General features: G+C 47.2%; 1 protein-coding gene across 3 annotated transcripts in view; it reads left to right on the top strand.

Moving 5' to 3' along the window:
• Positions 1-21,509, top strand: part of PROSER3 (proline and serine rich 3) — a 103,758-nt gene that overhangs the window by 15,190 nt on the left and 67,059 nt on the right. For 2 of the 3 annotated variants that reach the window (XM_069201133.1, XM_069201131.1), the window contains exon 3: positions 9,623-9,785. In XM_069201133.1, the coding sequence (XP_069057234.1) occupies positions 9,623-9,785 (163 nt within the window). The remainder of the gene's footprint in view (positions 1-9,622; positions 9,786-21,509) is intronic. The other variant, XM_069201132.1, reaches the window with a different exon arrangement.

Here is a 21,509-nt window from a genome sequence, read left to right as displayed (position 1 = left end):
GGTGCATTAATAACCAGTATTATATTGGCACTTTTATTGTTGCCTGAAAACTGCTTGCTATGCAAGGAACTATACAGTGCTGGCCTAAGTCGCCCCCCACTTGCAGCCTCCATTAATACTTTATTACTGACTTTAGCGCCTCCCTGCTTGGCACTTTAGTTCTGCCCTGCAGCATCATTTACTAGTCCAGTACTGAGAGCCCTGAGCCCACTAACCTGCCTTAATCCTGGCCTCGACTCCTGTTCCCCCACACCCAGAGGTCTGAGAATGTACCTGAATGCTGGTAGGGAGCACCCCTGCTACTCAGCACGTGTAGCTCAACTCCACTGCCATTCCTTCTCTGACACTCCCCGCCATCCCAACCCTAGCTTATATTTACAGCTCTGTCAGTGCACCTTAGTCCTGTCCTACCACACCCCTCACTGTTTTGGTCCTGCGAGCCACATACAGTTCTCATGCCTAACCTGCAGCGCCCCCTGGTGTACTAGGACTGAAAGCCGGATACAGTTGGATTTAGCTACGTTAATTCTGACCTGCAGCTCCCGCCTCCCCGCCAGTGTACACAGGTAGCATGCCAGCTATTCGGCATTTACAGTTCTTTCTGTGCACCCATCCTGCTCCGAAGTCTCCCTGCTATTTCAGCTGTGGCTGTGCACCAGCTGATCTGCCAGTGCACCTCAATCCTGGCCCGCAGCTTCCGCGCTGTCCAAGTGCCGAGATCCACATACAGGTTCTATTCACCTATTTTAATCATAAGCCGCTGACCCCCTTGAGATTCCTGTAGCTAGATATACACTGCGCGGATGTACCTCAATCCTGTCTGTAGAGGTCACTATTAAACAAGCTTTGAGACCCGCACGCAGCTATCTCACTGTACCTCTCAGCGGGCTGAAGCACACCCGCTATCCAGCACTGGGATGCAAGGCCAGCTCTGCCAGAGCTCTGAAGCAGCCTCCCTGCTATTCCAGCGCCTAGTTTGTGTCAGTATGTTCAACTCTGGCGCACCGCATCACGGTGTCATCACGGGGACCTCGCATAGCGTCAATGCACAACGCTCACCCTGCTTCCCACTGTTGGGACTACACTGTAGCTCTGTGAATGTACCTCAGTCCTGACCTGCACTCCTCTAGGCTTCCAGCGCCATCATACACACGCAGCTCTCTCACAGGACATCTGGTGTGACCTGCAGCATTTCGTCATGCTCGAGGCTTGTGGCACTCACACACGGCTGTCATTGTACCTTAATAGTGCCTCGCATCTCCTCTCTTCTTCCAGCTTTACACTCGCGCTCAACTCAGACATACACCTCAATTTAGACTGTTGTTTAGTGACCCGGATGTGGTTCTTCCACATCCACCTCCTTTCAAAACATGCTTTTCCAGCCCTTTCTCCAGCACATTTATGCACAAGCAGCCTGCCCGTTTCTGCCTTAGTTCACCCTCCCTTTGTGTCTAAATTGTGCCCCCGGCTCACCCACCGTCCCCGTTAGACAAAGTTCTATTCGTGGAACATTGACCAGGAAAAGAGGTTGAAAATAAAACCCAACTTGCCACGCGAGGAACAATGCTGTAAGCGATCCGCTCTGCTGGGTCTGGGGAACAAGAGAGCGGTGCCCATGCCATGCAGCGGTTCAGATTCCTGCTGCCATGGTGGCCTGGGTGTTTGATTCAGGGCACCTTTGTTACCACATCTCTTATTCATGCCCTTTTGCTGGGCAGGGCCTGTCTATGGAGCCAAACGTCTCTGCCATTCTGCAGCAGTGAGTGTGGTACAACAATGCCTCTTACAGACATTTGATCAACTATGCCCCTCACCTACTGACCTTCCACAGGAACTCTGTATACTGTCGCTTGCGTTCTCTGTGACTATGCATAATCACGCTTGTATTCTCTAACTATACATAATCTGTCGTGTATTCTCTGTGACTGCATAATCGCGCTTGCCTGCTCTGTGACTATCCATACTCTCGCTTGTATTCTCTGTGACTATGCATCATCTCCCTTGTCTTCTCTGTGGGGCAGTTTGTGTGCTGGCACTTCTTCCATCCCTTACCCCTGGCTCTGGATAGGAGCAGTGCTCACCTACCACCCTGGCTAAAATCAACAAGCACTTTCAGGGCCAGTAAGCCCCACCTAATAGACCTATTGGCTCTACTGATGCTTTTGCTGCTATTCTGTAGGCTCGGCACAAAGCAAGGTGGAGTCGAGGGCGGAGAGGGAGCAGAGGAGGCGGGCCAAAGCTGAGAGGTGGTACTGGGCCCATGGAAACAGTTGTGCATTAGAAGTACCTCAAGGGGCTGGGGAGCAACAGCGGAGCAGGAAAAGGGGATGAAACAGGTGGGGGAGGATACTAGAAGCCGGGTAGGCAGCACCTAGAGTGAGCAGTGGAAGGATACAAGTCATCCAATCAAAAGTATGGTAGGAGCCTGCGCTCCGGGAGGAACAAACACAAGAACAAGAGGGCAAGCCATCAACGAGAAGCAAGAAAATCAGTGACAGTAAAGCCAACCAATGGTAAGCAATGGGCTAGCAATGAGCCCACTGTATGTTTTAGGATGTTCCTCTAATAGGTCTTTCACCTCCAGACAGTTAAAAGTCATCTGGCGGGTGTCAGTCAGTAAGCCATACCTGGAAACAGTGCAAGAAGGTTCCCACAATGGGGATTTGGGCGGGCAATAAAGTAGAAAACAGCCTATAAACCACTTTCGCGTAGGCTCTCATTATTCTAATGAGACTACTGGATTTGAGCGGCATAATCGCCTGCGATGTGGGGGACTGAGTCTAATCCACTGCAGGTGACACCTGTTGGCCTAATCCGGGTTTTTTATTCTGGCTAACTAGCAGTGCCTCATCTATGCCCAAGAGCAGGGATGATTGGGCAGTCGCGCATGACACAATTGACTCCTCAGGGAAATCGTGGTCACTCAGATTGCATCTATTTCTCTCAGTTACATTAGTCTCACATATACAAGGACAAGCAGAGGCAGTATATGTTTCAATAAGGTTTTAATGAAGCAACTGCATCTTAGATAATAAAGCATGTACTGCAATAACCAGGACGATAAAGCATGACAGGATTAAAATTGTGACAAGGAGAGTAAAGCATAAAAATAACGCTATCATATTGTCACTAGAGTTGATATACTAATTCCTACCTCGGCTATGTTAGAGCACAGCATGTTAAGCTCTAGTTCTGCCCTTCAGGTTCCCCTGGGAAGACATCAGCCCCCATACCTGAGCAAAGGCTTGAAGTCTGCATAAGCATCTGTAAGGAAGCATACAGTCATGGTCATCTGGCTGGAATCTCCCTCTAATGTGTATGGGACGGAGAAGTGTTTTTATAATAACACAGCTAATGTTCTAAGAAAATGTCCCTACGTAAGGATGTGTACCTTTTCTATGAATACCAGAGACAAAGCGTTAACACGTTTACCGGCTATGTATCTTACTGCAGCCTTGAGAAAAGCACAGAGTGAAAGAAATGTCTTGTTTAAGAACGCAGTGCTGGCCTAGGCAAAGAACAGCTAGATAGAGAGAAATAAAACAAGACTGCAAATGTGACAATTTTTAAAATAATAAACAAAACTGAATAAAATATATCTAGGTTAAAGTGCACAGCTGCAGGCCTGGTTTTGCTAAAATAACGTGCATGGAGCTATAACCGAGATGGCTACACAACACCACTACTGGTTCATATCTTAGGTGTAGGGGGAGTATTTGTCTCTGCGGCTGTGTGTCTTGTCAGTGTCAAGACCCTCGTAACAACATCCTTACCAAACCAAGTACTACCCAGAATGCACCAGCTTCATTTTCTAATGTCCCATAACAACTCTGGACCATGCGAGATGCCGCTCGATGGTACCGTTGTCACCGTATTCTTGTACTTCCCTACTGCAGCAATCAATTTAATTCAGAAATGGTCTTCATCAGATTTTTTGGCACCAGAAGAACGCTTGGGACTTGTATCTTACTATCTGAACCTACATGCTATGATTACAGTTTGGAGACCATTCCTTCACCATCCTCGACAACACAGTCCCCACTAGGATCAAAACTCTCCACAAAAACAGGGAGCAAAAGAAGGGAAGGGATAGGTTGTATCAAGACTACAGAGTAACTACTATGGAATGCCTAATATCTTAAAGTAATTGTTAGAGTGTGGCCATCTGCTGCAGAGTATAACAAGAACTTCTAATTCATCTTAGGAGTACTCTTGTGTGAGAAAGTAGCCTCTTTCTAGCCTTGTTACCCCCACATTAGGCCTGTTTGTGAGTGTATGTCAGGGTGTTTTCACTGTCTCACTGGGATCCTGCTAGCCAGGGCCCAGTGCTCATAGTGAAAACCCTATGTTTTCAGTATGTTTGTTATGTGTCACTGGGACCCTGCTAGTCAGGACCCCAGTGCTCATAAGTTTGTGACCTATAGGTATGTGTTCCCTGTGTGATGCCTAACTGTCTCACTGAGGCTCTGCTAACCAGAACCTCAGTGGTTAAGCTCTCTCTTTACAAATTGTCACTAACAGGCTAGTGACCAATTTTACCAATTCACATTGGCTTACTGGAACACCCTTATAATTCCCTAGTATATGGTACTGAGGTACCCAGGGTATTGGGGTTCCAGGAGATCCCTATGGGCTGCAGCATTTCTTTTGCCACCCATAGGGAGCTCTGACAATTCTTACACAGGCCTGCCACTGCAGCCTGAGTGAAATAACGTCCACGTTATTTCACAGCCATTTTACACTGCACTTAAGTAACTTATAAGTCACCTATATGTCTAACCTTTACCTGGTAAAGGTTAGGTGCAAAGTTACTTAGTGTGAGGGCACCCTGGCACTAGCCAAGGTGCCCCCACATTGTTCAGGGCCAATTCCCCGGACTTTGTGAGTGCGGGGACACCATTACACGCGTGCACTACATATAGGTCACTACCTATATGTAGCTTCACAATGGTAACTCCGAATATGGCCATGTAATATGTCTATGATCATGGAATTGCCCCCTCTATGCCATCCTGGCATAGTTTGCACAATCCCATGATCCCAGTGGTCTGTAGCACAGACCCTGGTACTGCCAAACTGCCTTTCCCGGGGTTTCACTGCAGCTGCTGCTGCTGCCAACCCCTCAGACAGGCATCTGCCCTCCTGGGGTCCAGCCAGGCCTGGCCCAGGATGGCAGAACAAAGGACTTCCTCTGAGAGAGGGTGTTACACCCTCTCCCTTTGGAAAATGGTGTGAAGGCAGGGGAGGAGTAGCCTCCCCCAGCCTCTGGAAATGCTTTCATGGGCACATTTGGTGCCCATTTCTGCATAAGCCAGTCTACACCGGTTCAGGGACCCCTTAGCCCTGCTCTGGCGCGAAACTGGACAAAGGAAAGGGGAGTGACCACTCCCCTGACCTGTACCTCCCCTTGGACATGCCCAGAGCTCCTCCAGTGTGCTCCAGACCTCTGCCATCTTGGAAACAGAGGTGCTGCTGGCACACTGGACTGCTCTGAGTGGCCAGTGCCACCAGGTGACGTCAGAGACTCCTTGTGATAGGCTCCTTCAGGTGTTGCTAGCCTTACCTCTCTCCTAGGTAGCCAAACCCTCTTTTCTGGCTATTTAGGGTCTCTGTCTCTTGGGATTCCTTAGATAACGAATGCAAGAGCTCATCCGAGTTCCTCTGCATCTCTCTCTTCACCTTCTGCCAAGGAATCGACTGCTGACCGCGCTGGAAGCCTGCAAAACTGCAACATAGTAGCAAAGACGACTACTGCAACTCTGTAACGCTGATCCTGCCGCCTTCTCGACTGTTTTCCTGGTGGTGCATGCTGTGGGGGTAGTCTGCCTCCTCTCTGCACTAGAAGCTCCGAAGAAATCTCCCGTGGGTCGACGGAATCGTCCCCCTGCAACCGCAGGCACCAAAGAACTGCATCACCGGTACCTTGGGTCTCCTCTCAGCACGACGAGCGAGGTCCCTTGAATCCAGCAACTGTGTCCAAGTGACCCCCACAGTCCAGTGACTCTTCAGTCCAAGTTTGGTGGAGGTAAGTCCTTGCCTCCCCACGCCAGACTGCATTGCTGGGAACCACGACTTTTGCAGCTACTCCGGCCTCTGTGCACTTCCGCCGGAAATCCTTTGTGCACAGCCAAGCCTGGGTCCACGGCACTCTAACCTGCATTGCACGACTTTCTAAGTTGGTCTCCGGCGACGTGGGACTCCTTTGTGTAACTTCGGCTGAGCACTGTTTCACGCATCCTCGTAGTGCCTGTTTCTGGCACTTCTCCGGGTGCTACCTGCTGCTGAGAGGGCTCCTTGTCTTGCTCGACGTCCCCTCTCTCTCCTGACGCAATTTGCGACATCCTGGTCCCTCCTGGGCCATAGCAGCATCCAAAAACGCTTACCGCACGATTTGCAGCTAGCAAGGCTTGTTGGCGGTCCTTCGGTGGGAAAACACTTCTGCACGACTCTCCACGGCGTGAGGGATCCGTCCTCCAAAGGGGAAGTCTCTAGCCCTTGTCGTTCTTGCAGAAACCTACGCTTCTACTGTCCAGTAGCAGCATCTTTGCACCCACAGCTGGCATTTCCTGGGCATCTGCCCATCTCCGACTTGCTGGTGACTTTTGGACTTGGTCCCCTTGTTCCACAGGTACCCTCGACTGGAAATCCATTGTTGTTGCATTGTTGGTTTGTGTCTTTCCTGCAGAATTCCCCTATCACGACTTCTATGTCCTTTGGGGAACTTTAGTGCACTTTGCACTCACTTTTCAGGGTCTTGGGGTGGGCTATTTTTCTAACCCTTACTATTTTCTAATAGTCCCAGCGACCCTCTACAAGGTCACATAGGTTTGGGGTCCATTCGTGGTTCGCATTCCACTTTTGGAGTATATGGTTTGTGTTGCCCCTATCCCTATGTGTCTCCATTGCATCCTATTGTAACTATACATTGTTTGCACTGTTTTCTAATACTATTACTGCATATTTTGGTATTGTGTACATATATCTTGTGTATATTTGCTATCCTCATACTGAGGGTACTCACTGAGATACTTTTGGCATATTGTCATAAAAATAAAGTACCTTTATTTTTAGGATATCTGTGTATTGTGTTTTCTTATGATATTGTGCATATGACACTAAGTGGTACTGTAGGAGCTTCACTCATCTCCTAGTTCAGCCTAAGCTGCTCTGCTAAGCTACCATTATCTATCAGCCTAAGCTGCTAGACACCCTATACACTAATAAGGGATAACTGGGCCTGGTGCAAGGTGCAAGTACCCCTAGGTACTCACTACAAGCCAGTCCAGCCTCCTATGTGCCCACCAGAGCGCAAAGGCTTAGGTTTCTGAATCCATTGTAAGCCACGCTGCATCCCCACCTGCATGCCATAGCCAAAGAAAAAGCTCTGGGTATGTATGTCCTTAACGTGTAGGTTGACATACCTGACCCTAAGCTAGCTGCACGGTTTCTGTAAGAAAATATGCATGCACTAAACTTTAAGCAGGTATAAGCACACACAGCTGGAGACGCCCTCCACACCTTGTGTGTACACAACAGAGAAACAAATAGCGCTGCCCCTGCCCTACCTACCGCACCCTTATTTTGCTTCACTTTTCTAACCTGTTAAATTGCCTACCACCTTGTCTTGGATTATTCACACTCCAGCTTTGTTACACTTCAAAAAACAAACTTAGGAGAGTGTGAGACAGCTCTCGGAGCAATCTGACACCAGAACGATGGCGAGCCTGAAATTTTGTTCGAGTATATCCTCCCCCAAGGAGAATCAGACCCCTGTCCGAGCAAGCAGACTAAGGCTGGTCGCCAAGTCCAACAGGATGGAAGAGTGAGCGGAACGCTTGCCTTTGGAACAGGCAGTGATCTGGCCTTTGGAACAGGCAGTGATCTGGCCTTTGGAACAGGCAGTGATCTGGGTTGCAGTGATCTGGCCTTTGGAACTTGCAGTGATCTGGCCTTTGGGACTTGCAGTGATCTGGCCTTTGGGACTTGCAGTGATCTGGCCTTTGGGACTTGCAGTGATCTGGAGGCCACAAGTTCAAATCCCGACATGGCTGACTAAGTCTTCAATCCTTCCAAGATTGGTAAATTGCATGATAAAAAAAAATGCAGACTGCAAATTCTCATTTACAGCAATTGATATATCCTGGAGCTGGCTGTGTTGAAAAAAAAAAAATCGAACCTTGTGAGTCGAAAGGTTAAGGTCCTGCTAAAGTAGTGAGCTTCATGGTAAGCATGCTGAGGCGCGGGCTGCCAACAGCGTCCGTAGAGCAAAAAGGGTCAAGTGCGAAAGGAAGGCCTCTAACCAAAGTAGAAAGACCTCTAACATATACCAGGAGTTACCGAATTCAGACACTAAAATACCTTGGGTTAGGAGACCTCCAGGTGTTCATTGAGTTCAATATATCTTAAATCCAGGAATTTGTTTCAATGACTACAGATTCTCACCTTTATCTCCTCTCTTCTGTCCTCTGGTCCACCCATTGCAATAGTCGGTATTCTCTGTATTCAAAGCCCTATAAAGAAACCACACAAACACGCTCCACTGACATCCACTGAACACAGGCATTGCAATGACATTGCCTCTTGCCTGTACAGAGGCTCTCATGGACTCAGGGCAGGGCTAATTCCTAAAACCATGACTTCACTAAGTGCCAGCTAGAATCTTGTCATCTGCACCTCCATGCCTGGTCATTCGAGAAGCCATCACATGGATGAAATGTGAAGGTAGACACTGGTAAGTCTAGGATCTCAGTTTGTGGCACACCTTGACTCTAAGCTTCAAGGCGGAATTTAAATAGGAAATGCCAAAGAAACGGAACTGTTCAGCCTCACCTTCTCCTAAATTCTGCGAAAATGGGGGTAGCAGTTGAAGGAAGCACTACACAGGATTGCACTTATGCCCATTTGTGATGTTGCTAACCGTGTAGCTCTCTGAAGAGGCCAACAGTTACCCTGTAGGTGTGATAGGTAATTGTTAGTGTTTCCAACAGATCTCAGTGTGGGTCAGGGTGCAAGGGGTAACATGACATAGAATGGGGGCTTATGGCTGACACTCTTTGGGCGTCACAAATGTCTGTGGTCTGTAACTTACTAACAGCTGGTCACCTTCTCAGCTCCTGCCTGGAAGAGGCTCTCTCTGGGCCGTTTGGTAGGCTGGAAGGATGGGGGTCCTTTAATTTAGGGTGCAGCTATGTTTTCGTGCGGCGATAGGCTAATAACCACAAGTTATAGGATGGTGAGCCCTAGGCTCTTGAGTTCTCTCCCTACAGCTGTTTAGAGTACAAGGAGGAGCGCTCCAAAGCGCTTCTAGGCACTGGGAGGCAGGAAGCACAATGCAACCACCTTTATCCCTTCACCCCAGTGGTGAACTAGAAGCAGTAGCTGCAGGTCCAGATTGCTGCTCATTTGCAGAGACCTGTGTCTGAAATAGCAGGGGAGCTGCAGCTCATCACTGAAGCTTATTGACTTGTCTTGTACGGTGCTTTAATATTCCTGCCCTTTTTCGATCTACCCAGACCCCCATTTTCTCCTCTATCTTTTTCTCCAGTGACAGTTTCAATGTATCTTCAGTTTTCCAACCTTGTCTCTTTTTTCTTTGTGCTCTTTTTCCCTGTCCCTTCACTAGGGAGAGCCGACAGACAGCCTCCTGCTTTTTAAAACTCTTTGCTCTTCCTCACAGTAATGCCGTGTTCTCCAACCAAGGAAACCCCTTTCCAGAAACAGGCCAAACCAAGGGCCACTACCACCCATCTCGAGCCAGCCCTCTGACGCCTGAGCAGAAGCAGACGGTGAGTGGGGTCGGCCGGAAAGGATGAGGGGGTTGGTGCCAGGGATGGATGGAGCTGTCCTTCCTCTAGGCCTTGATGCAGTTCTTTAATTAGCTGACTGCTCGAAGGTTTTCGTACTTTCCATCTACCTTTGATTAAATTCTTCTGACTACCCTCACCATCATGGGATGGAGCGTATAAAATATCTCTCCGTAAAATCATTTGTCTTTAGTCTTCCTTAACCCCTTAGCTGCTGGGCCTTTCCCCCCCCAGTGCTGAGCCCTTTTTTGGCTATTTGGGGTAGTTCGCGCTTAGGGCTTCATAACTTTTTGTCCACATAAGCTAACCACGCCAAATTTGCGTCCTTTTTTTCCAACATCCTAGGGATTCTAATGGTACCCAGAGTTTGTGGTTTACCCTGGAGGAGACCAAGAAAATAGCCAAAATACAGTGAAAATTTAGTTTTTTCCAAAAAAATGGGAAAAAAGGGCCGCTGAAGAAGGCTTGTGGTTTTTTCCCTGAAAATGCCATCAACAAAGGGTTTCTGGTGCTGAAATCACTATCTTCCCACCTTTCAGGAACGGGCAGACTTGAATCAGAAAACCACATTTTCCAACACAAATTTGGCATTTTACTGGGACATACCCCATTTTGACTATTTTTGGTGCTTTCAACCTCCTTCCAGTTAGTGACAGGAATGGGTGTGAAACCAATGCTGGATCCCGGAAAGCTAAACATTTCTGAAAACTAGACAAAATTCTGAATTCAGCAAGGGGTCATTTGTGTAGATCCTACAAGGTTTTCCTACAGAAAATAACAGCTGAAATAAAAAAATATTGAAATTGAGCTGAAAACAACAGCCATTTTTCTTTATGTTTTACTCTGTAACTTTTTCCTGCGATGTCAGATTTCTGAAAGCAATATACCGTTTTGTCTGCTGGACTCTTCTGGTTGCGGGGATATAAAGGGCTTATAGGTTCATCAAGAACCCTAGGTACCCAGAGCCAATAAATGAGGTGCACCCTGCAGTTGGTTTTCATTCTATACTGGGTATACAGCAATTCATTTGCTGAAATATGAGGAGTGAAAAAGAGGTATCAAGAAAACCTTTGCATTTCCAAAATGGGATCAAGATAAGGTTTTGAGGAGCAGTGGTTATTTGCACATCTTTGAATTCCGAGGTGCCCATACTAGCATGTGAATTGCAGGGCATTTCTCAAATAGACGTCTTTTTTACACACTCTCTTATATTTGGAAGGAAAAAATGTAGAGAAAGATAAGGGGCAATAACACTTGTTTTGCTATTCTATGTTCCCCCAAGTCTCCCGATAAAAATGATACCTCACTTGTGTGGGTAGGCCTAGCGCCCGCGACAGGAAATGCCCCAAAACACAACGTGGACACATCCCATTTTTTCACAAAATACAGAGCTGTTTTTTTGCAAAGTGCCTACCTGTAGATTATGGCCTCTAGCTCAGCCGGCACATAGGGAAACCTACCAAACCTGTACATTTTTGAAAACTAGAGACCTAGGGGAATCCAAGATGGGGTGACTCGCGGGGCTCTGACCAGGTTCTGTTACCCAGAATCCTTTGCAAACCTCAAAAAGTGGCTAAAAAAACAAGTTTTCCTCACATTTCGGTGACAGAAAGTTCTGGAATCGGAGAGGAGCCTCAAATTTCCTTCCACCCAGCGTCCCCCCAAGTCTCCCGATAAAAATGATACCTCACTTGTGTGGGTAGGCCTAGCGCCCGCGACAGGAAATGCCCCAAAACACAACGTGGACACATCACAGAAAACAGAGCTGTTTTTTGCAAAGTGCCTACCTGTAGATTTTGGCCTCTAGCTCAGCCGGCACCTAGGGAAACCTACCAAACCTGTACATTTTTGAAAACTAGAGACCTAGGGGAATCCAAGATGGGGTGACTCGCGGGGCTCTGACCAGGTTCTGTTACCCAGAATCCTTTGCAAACCTCAAAAAGTGGCTAAAAAAACAAGTTTTCCTCACATTTCGGTGACAGAAAGTTCTGGAATCTGAGAGGAGCCACAAATTTCCTTCCACCCAGCGTTCCCCCAAGCCTCCCGATAAAAATGATACCTCACTTGTGTGGTTAGGCCTGGTGCCTGCGACAGGAATAGATCACACAACGGTCAATGTTGGTCCTTACGTGAGGCAGCTGTTGACCCTGGGGTGATCCATTCCTGACACAGACACTAGGTGTAGGCACTCAAGTGGGGTAGTGTTTTTATCAGGACAGGTGAGGAGTCACTGGGTGGTAGGAATATTGTGGATCCCAGCATATTCCTGTAGTTTGTGTGACAGAAATGCGAGAATTTTTTTTTTTACTTCAACATTTCAGCTTTGCAGGGTATTCTGGGTAAGAAAACTTTGGGGAAGCCACACAAGTCACACCTCTGTGGACTCCCCCGAATGTCTAGTTTCCAGAAATGTTTGGGTTTAGTGTGTTTCTCTATATGGCCGCCGAATCCAGGACCAAAAACACAGGTGCCTGCCTTACAAAACCAGTTTGTTTTGCCATGGATAATTTTGATGTCTCCACAATATGATTTGGGTGGTGGAATTTGGGGCTGAACTAAATTGGGGAGCTCCCAAGAGAGCACTCTCTCTCTGCTTGCCGCCGCATTCACCTGCTCTCTGGGTTGGCCTAACCCACTATTACCCAGTTGCACAAACAGCTTGCGAAGGGACAGCAGGACTGTCCTCATCACCTCCCTCATAATGTACTGGAAGAGGAGTTATCGAATGGGACTCCTCTGACTGAAAAATCACTCTCAGAGTCTGCGCCATTGTCCTATCCCTCAGATGCTGTCTCAGTATCTGATGTCTCAGTCTCTGATTCTATGTCAGAGCGGTCCTCTATAACCCGAGTGCAGGCAGCAGTCATCCATCAAGATGCCATCTCTGCTATTGGCTAAACTGTTGCTCTAAAACACTAGCCTACGTAGACAGTCACAAAATCGATGGTGTGTGAGATACGTGCAACAGTAGAGGCCACCTTACCTGCGCTTCTTCCCTCAATCAGCACGTACTTTCAAGACACTCAAAAAACACCTTGTCACATACCATTCGTCACAGTCTTTAGCACCTCCTGCGCCCAGTCCAACAATCATTATTGGTGCTCCCACTCCCTCCTCCTCGGATTCCCTCATTACCACCCAGCAAAAGTGCCCTTCATCTCTCCATAGACTTTGCTAATGTACTCAGCTATTTACATAAAATACAGATTTGCTCTTTGCAGTAGGCATATAAACCTTCTGCGCTTCTTTATGGCACTAAAACTGCCACTAGACAAGTCGGACCCTTTTCCCCCCAGGGAAACCACACACATATTGACAAAAGTGATATATATATGACAGCCAATCACCTGAAACTCAACTCAAGCAAAACCGAAATAATCCTCTTTGGCCCACACAAAAACACCTGGGACCCCTCATGGTGGCCCACCACGCTAGGCCCTGCACCCACCCCCGCCAACCACGCACGCAACCTCAGCATCATCCTAGACTCCTCCCTCTCGATGACCCAACAAATCAACGCTCTCACCTCCTCATGCTTCAACACACTCCGTATACTGAAAAACATTCAAATGGATCCCCACAGAGACCAGAAAAACTGTCACTCACGCACACATCAGCAGCAGGCTTGATTACGGAAACGCCCTCTACGCCGGCACCACTCTAAAACTCAAGCGCAAACTACACGCATCTAGAACTCAGCAGCACAACTCATCCTCGACCTCCGCCGACACGAACACATCTCTCCACACCTCAAATCCCTCCACTGGCTCCCCATTGACAAAAGGATCACCTTCAAGATCCTCATCCTCGCACACAAATCACTCCACAACACAGGCCCTGCCTACCTCAACGAGAGTCACCTTCCACACCCCCACACGAAACGTCCGCTCAGCTGACCTCTCTCTCGCCTCTGTCCCCCGCATCAAACACACCACCACCGGGGGCAGATCCTTCTCCTACCTTGCACCCAAAACCTGGAACGCCCTCACAACCCACCTTCGCAAGACCCAAAACCTACTTCTTTTCAGGAAGGGCCTCAAAACCTGGCTTTTCGAACAGTGAACCTCCCAGCCCCTTTCCCTCCCCCCACCCCCCCCCCCTCCCCCCAAGCGCCTTGAGACCCTCACAGGTGAGTAGCACACTTTATAAATATCTTTGGTATATATAGATCTACCTCTATATATATATATATATATATATATATATATATATATATATCTATGTACATAGATATATCTATAGATATATCCATGTACATAGATATATCTATAGATATATCCATGTACATAGATATATCTATCTACATAGATATATAAATATAGATCTATATATAGATCTATTTTTTTTAGTTGTTTTATGGTTTCCTTGGGGGCCAAAATGGCCCCCAGGGAAACCCTACAACATCTAAAAAAAAAAATAGCCCCCACAGGGGGTCACCCTGCCCACGGGCGACCCCCCTGTCATTTTATTTATTTTTTATTTTTATTTTTTTGAAAAAAAACCAATCCCCTGGGGGGGGGGGGGGGTTTCCGCCCCCCCCACCCCCCCAGGGGGCACCTACCTTTTTATAAAAAAATTAATTGTGTCTCCCGGGGGGGGGTTTACATTTTTTTTATTGATACCCTTCCTGGTGTCGGCCACTGGTCGTGACCCGCACCAGGGATGGTGTGTGGGCGTCGGCCACGCAACGAAGAGGTTAAAAGCAGATACTTTGGTAGCTGTCAAAAGCTTCTAAAAGCAGACACCATGTTTAACTTTCTTCAATGGCATGTCATGGTATATTTTTATAATCTTTCACTCTTTCCCGTTCACTCTTTCTGAGAGTTTTTAACGTCTTTCATTTTGACTTCAGTTGTGATCAATTGTCAGTAATTTATTGCAAGTATTTTTTTTATTTTTTTTTAATTTCTTCAACCACCCTCTTATACTTGATTGAATTTGTTTTACGCCAGTATTTAATCACTGCTTTTTGCCTTATTTTGTATTGGATGTGTAGTGTTGATTACATTTCTAAAGTTTTATTTTATATATTCCTTGAAAATGTTATCCACAAATATCATGATGTATTCTTTTTGTTGTCTAAACATGACACAAACCACTTGGGGAAACTGAAAACTTTTGGTTGCAAGGAGGGAGTGTTGGTATCTTGGTGTGAAGATGGAAGGCAGTCTTCTTCATGCCAGTTACCCAGAGATAGTACTCCCGCACCACAGAAGACACCGTCCTTTAAGGCTACATAGACCCTAATAGCCAAGTTGAAGCACCCATAACAAAACTGTTTCACGATAAAGTAGGATGCAAAATCCTATATCAACTCATCATGTCCAACCATTCAACAACAAAACTTACAGGCAACCAATGGCTGGAGATCTGCTGCCCAACCATTCTTAGATATTTGAAAATCATATCAAGGATGAATATAGCGCAGCCCACCCAGATAGATTTATAAAAAGTTATAAAGAAAATCATAAGTGTACACAGGACCTGCAAAATAACTTATGGACACCAGATGACCACAATTACTATTTGCGCGACTCTTACGCTTTCTGCTTAATCCCAGTGCTGCGTCCAGGATAGGTCAAGGTCAGCTCTGGTGACTGATGCAAAAAGACTTCTCACACAGATTCACCACTAATAGAATCACACACTCCCCCACTACATAGCATTCCACTAGTCTGATACTACTCTTTGGCACACCTACAGCATGACCCATTATATAATCAACGTACAATGCAATATAAGCCAGCCCTTGTCCAGGTTTTTTGAAGAGGTATTTAAATCTTACTGTTCTGGGTTCACATTAATCATTACTAGGGCTACCGCTTTTATGGTATTTATTTTTTAACATTTCCGTCAGTATTGATCCATCTTTATTTCTTATTCATTTTTTTTATTTTTATAAAGAACTTTATTGGTTTTTGTGAAAACAATAAAATACACAACATAATACAAAAACAACAACCGGGTCACCTCCCACGCCCCCGCGCAAGCTACTATAAAGTACTTTACATCAAAGGTACAATTTGCACAGACATATTCTAAAAACCCACGAATTCCTGCTAGGAGCAGACTCCACACGACTGGCCGTTCCCGGCCCATGTGCAAATTAAGTACACCATGTTGTCTCCCACTTCCCCCACACCTTATTGTATTTGTTTGGGCACCCCCTTGCTTAATATAGAAGTTTTTTGCGCTGAGCGCACCAGTCTACTCCTCGCCGCCATCTGGCCAACGTCGGTGCTGCCCTTGCCTTCCAGCCCGCCACTATGTCTCTTTTGGCCACCATACATGCCACACCCAGGAAGGTTCGATCGGCTCTTCTAGATTCCAACTCCCCCCCCCTTCCCCCATGACCCCAAGCAAGAGTGGCAATGGAGCCACCTCCACCTCCTCATGCAGAACCCCAGAAATCTCAGTTGTTACCTTTATCCAATAGGCCGCGATGGTCGGGCAGGTCCACACCTTATGATAAAAATCGGCATCCAGGCCCAAGCATCGAGGACAGTCCACTCGGGCCAGAGGCCCGCTCTATGTAACCTGAGGGGCGTGAGGTAGGCTGTGTGTAGGTAGTAGGTCTGTAACACCCGAAAGCGAGTGGCCATGGTTAAGGCCCGAGGGGCCATCAGCGCCTCCCTCCAGTCCTCCTCCATAGGACCCAACCACTCCTCCCACCTCCGATGAAGCCCTTCCAGTGGCCGAGCGGTGTTGGTAATCAGGGAGCGGTAGATCCGTGAGACCCCGCCCAGACTCCCCATCAGCACCTTCGCCTCCATGGGACTGAACTCAGGGATGACCTCCCCAGCCCGGATATACACCTGTAACGCATGACGGAGCTGCAGGTACCTGTGGAACTGAGTCTTGTTAAGTGAGAAAAGTCGCTGGAGCTCCTCAAAGGATCGCATGCGCGGCCCCACCCAAACGTCTCCAAGCATGGAGATTCCTATGCTGTCCCATCTTTTAAATCCCTCCAGAGCTGAAACCTCTGCCAACCACCCCACATGCCATAATGGGGTCTGCTGGGTGAGACAGCCCCACCAACCTGACACCTGGGCTTCGCGCCAGCCCAACAAAACCGTCTTAGTCACTTCAGGGGTCGCACGGGGGATGGGACGGCCGAATAGTGCCTCAAGCACCCTGGGGTAACCCATCGTCCGAAGCTCCAGTTGGTATGCCAGATCTGTCCACCCCCCCAGTCATTTATTACAAGCAGGTGCATTGCGAGATAGTAATAGTTTCTTATTCATTTTATCATTATTTTTCCACATACATTTTTTCATGCAGGAGAAAGAAGAAGATGCAATCGACATTTTTACACATTTATTTAAGAGAAAATGTACTTGAAAAGACAGTGGAAGACAAAGGCGTTAATTAAATGAACCCGGTGAAGAGCTGATGGCTCTTTTGAAGAGAAACGTTTCACATTAAAAACCAGTGCTTTACAGCAACAATTTCACAAGTGAGACAGTTTCCACTTGTTTATTTGTTAAAGAGATATTTGGAGACTCTGAGGAGCACAAGATACAATTTCACTGTTTGCAGGGGTTGAAGTCATGTTACACCAGAGATTTAACATAAAATCTAAATATTTTTGATCGCATACCAACATATGAACCCATTTGTGCAGCATGTGCAATATCCAGAAAGCTATTTTACTGGATTTGTAGCCATTTTCATGTAGGTCAGACGCCGGTCACTGCAGCAAAAACTCAACCCCCTGAGCAATTGCTTTGAGAAGCCTGTAACCAGCAGTTGAGTTACTGCACTTGCATAGTTCTCAAGCTATTTTCTTTTAACAAAACATACCTAAAAAGCATAGGTAGATATTACTGGTTCGAAGAATGTCGAACATTCTGAAGGTCATCTCCTCCCCTCCCCCCCTCCACTTGTACAGACCTCTCAAAACGCTTCACCTCTGTATCACACCACCACTGAGAAATAAAACCTGCTTGTTATCTTACATATTTTTCCGTTTATATAAATATTGACAGATAATGGAAAAGACTGGTTTCTGTCTGTATTTATCTGTATAAATCCATAAAAACGGGAATCCGGGAGCCTTAATCATTACCAATCTCTTACGTCTGTCATTCTTTTGTTTGCAGTTGGTCCGAGGGGATGATGGTAAATGTTGTGCTTGCCATGTCCTCCAAGGAGAAACACTGGAGCTTATCACATTCTCACACTTTCTGGCCTTCACCAGAAGCATTTGTGAACACAACTGGCCCTTGCACCTTGGACTTTTCATCAGGAAAATAGAGTCCACAATCTGTGTCTCCTGCAGCATTCCTCTAGTGTTGGCTTGTGTTCAGCTTTCATCAGAGGTGTGAAGTACTTTTATTTCTGATGAATACTTCTAACTGCAGTTTCCACACGTTGGATTATCCCTGTAGGAAGCTGGCTCTGTATATACTATATCAAAATGAGTTATAGTGTGCACAGAGTCCAGAGGTTCCCCAGAGGATTAACAGAAATTAAAGTAGATAATACTAATGCTCTTTTGTTGTAGTGTGGTCGAGCAGTTAGGCTTATCAGAGGGTAGTGCAAAGCATTTGTTGTACACACACAGACAATAGAAGAAGCACACAGTCAATGACTAACTCCAGACCAATTGTTGTAATATAGCAAAAATATATTTTGTTAATTTATTTCTAGAATCGCAAGATTCAAGTTGCAGGATAGTACATCAATAAATATATACTTCACATATGTATCAATATTACTTTGATTAGAATCAGCAAGTTGTACAGTTTTTGAATAAATGGCAAAAATCTTTTTTTAAAGTTGACACAGTGCAATTTTCAGAAACAGTTCCTGAGGGGAGGAAAAGTTAGTACGGTCTTGAGGTAAGTACTCAACTTACAGTTCCAGTCTCCAAAGGTTAGGTAGTCCACAGTTTGGGGCAGAGGTCAAAGTTAAGTCAAATTTAATGTGGGCTCCTAAGGAGACTGGGGGCACTCGGATTCAGGTCTGCTTCCAGGTAAATACCTGTGTCTTCAGAGGGCAGACGTGGGGGGTTTAGAGAAGCACCAGTGGGGCCACAGGTCAGCACCAAACATGCCCTCAGTGGCGCAGGGGCAGTTAGGTGCAGACAGCATCGGGCTCCCAATGCTTTCCTATGAGGGGACTCCGGGGGTCACTTAGCTGCTGCAAGCTGGACTAGAACGAGGGCCGCCTGCTGAACGTTGCTGCACTGGAGGTCAGGTTCCTCAAGGCCAGGGGGCTGGGGTGTAGTGCACCTTTTGGCAACGGGTATCGTCGTCCGGTGCTGTTGCGGTCAGAGGAGTCCTCTGAATTCATGCTGCAGGCGTTCTCATGGAGGAGAGAAGAGGTGAACCCAGGGTGGGCACTTGCTAGGAATCGCCTAGGGATTGTCTCTAGTCGGTTGGGCCACCTGGACACGGGCCGTGCGTGTTGGGTGCAGAGTGGTCAGGACTCGCGGATCCGGGGAGGCTCTAGAGTCCTTAGGTGTAGTTTCTTCTTGGACAGGGCAGTGTCCACAGGAGTTCTTGGTTCTCTATGATGCAGGCAGTCCTCTGGAGGCTTGGCAGAGGTCCCCAGAGCCACAGGATGCATCGCTTTCTTTTGCAGGACTTTTGAAATTGGAGACCGGCTGGGAGGGCAAGTCAGTTTTCGTCTTCTGTTTTCTCTGCTGGGCGTTTCAGCTAAGCAGTCCTTCTTCTTTCTTCTTGTGAGATTGCTAGGAATCTGACAACTGGATTCAGCGTAGCCCTTAAATCCTGGATTTAGGGGCATTATGGGGGTCAGAGGGCAGTAGCCAATGGTTACTGTCCCTAAGGGTGGCTACACCCCCCTTGTGTCCACTCCCTTTGTGGAGAGGGACACAGACCTAACCCTATTGGTCCCTGTCCTCCAAACTAAGATTGAGGATTCTGCAAGGAGGGCATCACCTCAGCTCTGGACACCTTAGGGGTGGTCCCAGCTGGGGTGGTCACTCCTTCCTGGTTTCCCTAATTTTCCTGCCGGACTTGCCGCCAAAAGTGGGGCTTTGTCCGTAGGCGGGCAACTCCACTAGCTGGAGTGCCCTGGGGTGCAGTAACAAGAGCCCTGAGTCTTTGAGGCTCACCGCCAGGTGTTACAGTTCCTGTAGGTGGGAGGTGTGAAGCACCTCACCTAGGGCAGGCTTTGTTTCTGGCCACCAAGAGCACAAAGACTCACTCCATGTGGTCAGAAACGTGTCTGAAAGTGTCCGACGTTGATCCTGAGTTCCACTCTCACCTTATCCCTTTTCTACCAACTCCTGCGACAACTTTTGAAAAGTGTGCTACGGCACAATATCCCCAACAATAATAATAGGATTCAAGTTGTAACAGGATGTCGGTAACAGACGCACATGACGTTTGCCTTTGGTGCTTGGGCTCTAGACATATCTCAGTCACGTGATAAATGAGCCCTAATGCACCTAAAGGCAACTAGAGGCTAGGAGATGACGTTTTATGTCGCCAAACACAAAACTAAATCTTTATGCAGGTCCTGCTTCAAGTCATGTCCCCAATCACTGGGCAGTTCCCGCAACTGCTCCGCTTTCCACTCAAAATCTTTGGGTAAATGGAAGCATAGGAAAACAAAGCATGACTTAAACCCATCTCGCCACTCTGACACCATAGAAAAGATGCAAAGGTATGAAGATTAAAGTCTCAGGCCCTCAAGGTCACCAGGCACAAACCAATTCCTCAGTCAGTCTTGATGCATCTGAGTTCCCCTGGCCAAATCTTAACCCCTCAGCAGATCAATGCCTTCAAAGATGCCATGCCGCAAATCTTTATTGCTTTTCTGGCTGCCTCTAGTGCCCCTTCAGGTCTTTCCCTGGTTAGGGTACCACCATCTGGTCCTTCCCCATTGCAGTCTCTACCTTTGGGGTCCGTTACTGGGTCTGTACTAACTCCTGTACAGACTTCTACAGTGGCGCCCAGAATCCAAACCAGTGCCTGCCTCCCTGACTTCAGTACCAGTTGATGATCTGGTGACAAAACCAATGTTGTACCCTGAACCATTGTCTGTTCAGGCTTGACAACCAGTAGTCAGGGAGCCTGACTCTAAACCTGTATTTGTACCTTATTGCAACTATCAGCAGAGGCTCCATTTTCTTTTTGGTTCTAGCACTGACCCTATGCCAGAGCAGTGTTCATCTCAGGATACTGATGATGATGGTGTTGCGGTGGATGGCAAGCTCGCCCACATTTTATGCTGATGATGTCTTATACCTTCATTTTTCAAAAAGCCAGCTGGCTTGATGCCTATCCTGAGACAGAGCTTGACTCAACAGATGGGCCACCAGTGGAAGTGGAAGTTCTTCATTTACAGGGGTGGTTCGGAGTGCAGCTGAAGTACTAGCATTACAGCTGCCCTTCACTGAAACGAAAAGAGATGTTTTGACAGAAATGTTGCACCCTGGGCCAGCAGCATCTGAGCCCTTGCTCTCATTTATTCACCCTACCTGATTGAAAGCATGTTTGTGCACTCTTGTTTACCGCCACATGGCACAGCGACAAATGCCTGCACTCCTTGACCCAGATTTTCAAACCAAGCACCCTATTCCAGAGTCTCATCATATGGACCTTGATCAGTAAGGTGAATCAAAACAGAAAATCTGAAAGGATTTTGATGCCTTTGGTAAACAAATGTTTTCTTGCTCCAACCTGGCACTGAATCCATAAACCCAGTCTGTCCGTTGGGCCAGTCTAGACC

The sequence above is a fragment of the Pleurodeles waltl genome, chromosome 7 (genome assembly GCF_031143425.1).
Source record: "Pleurodeles waltl isolate 20211129_DDA chromosome 7, aPleWal1.hap1.20221129, whole genome shotgun sequence".
NCBI classification, from domain to species: Eukaryota; Metazoa; Chordata; class Amphibia; order Caudata; family Salamandridae; genus Pleurodeles; species Pleurodeles waltl.
This window is presented reverse-complemented; position numbering and strand designations above follow the sequence as displayed.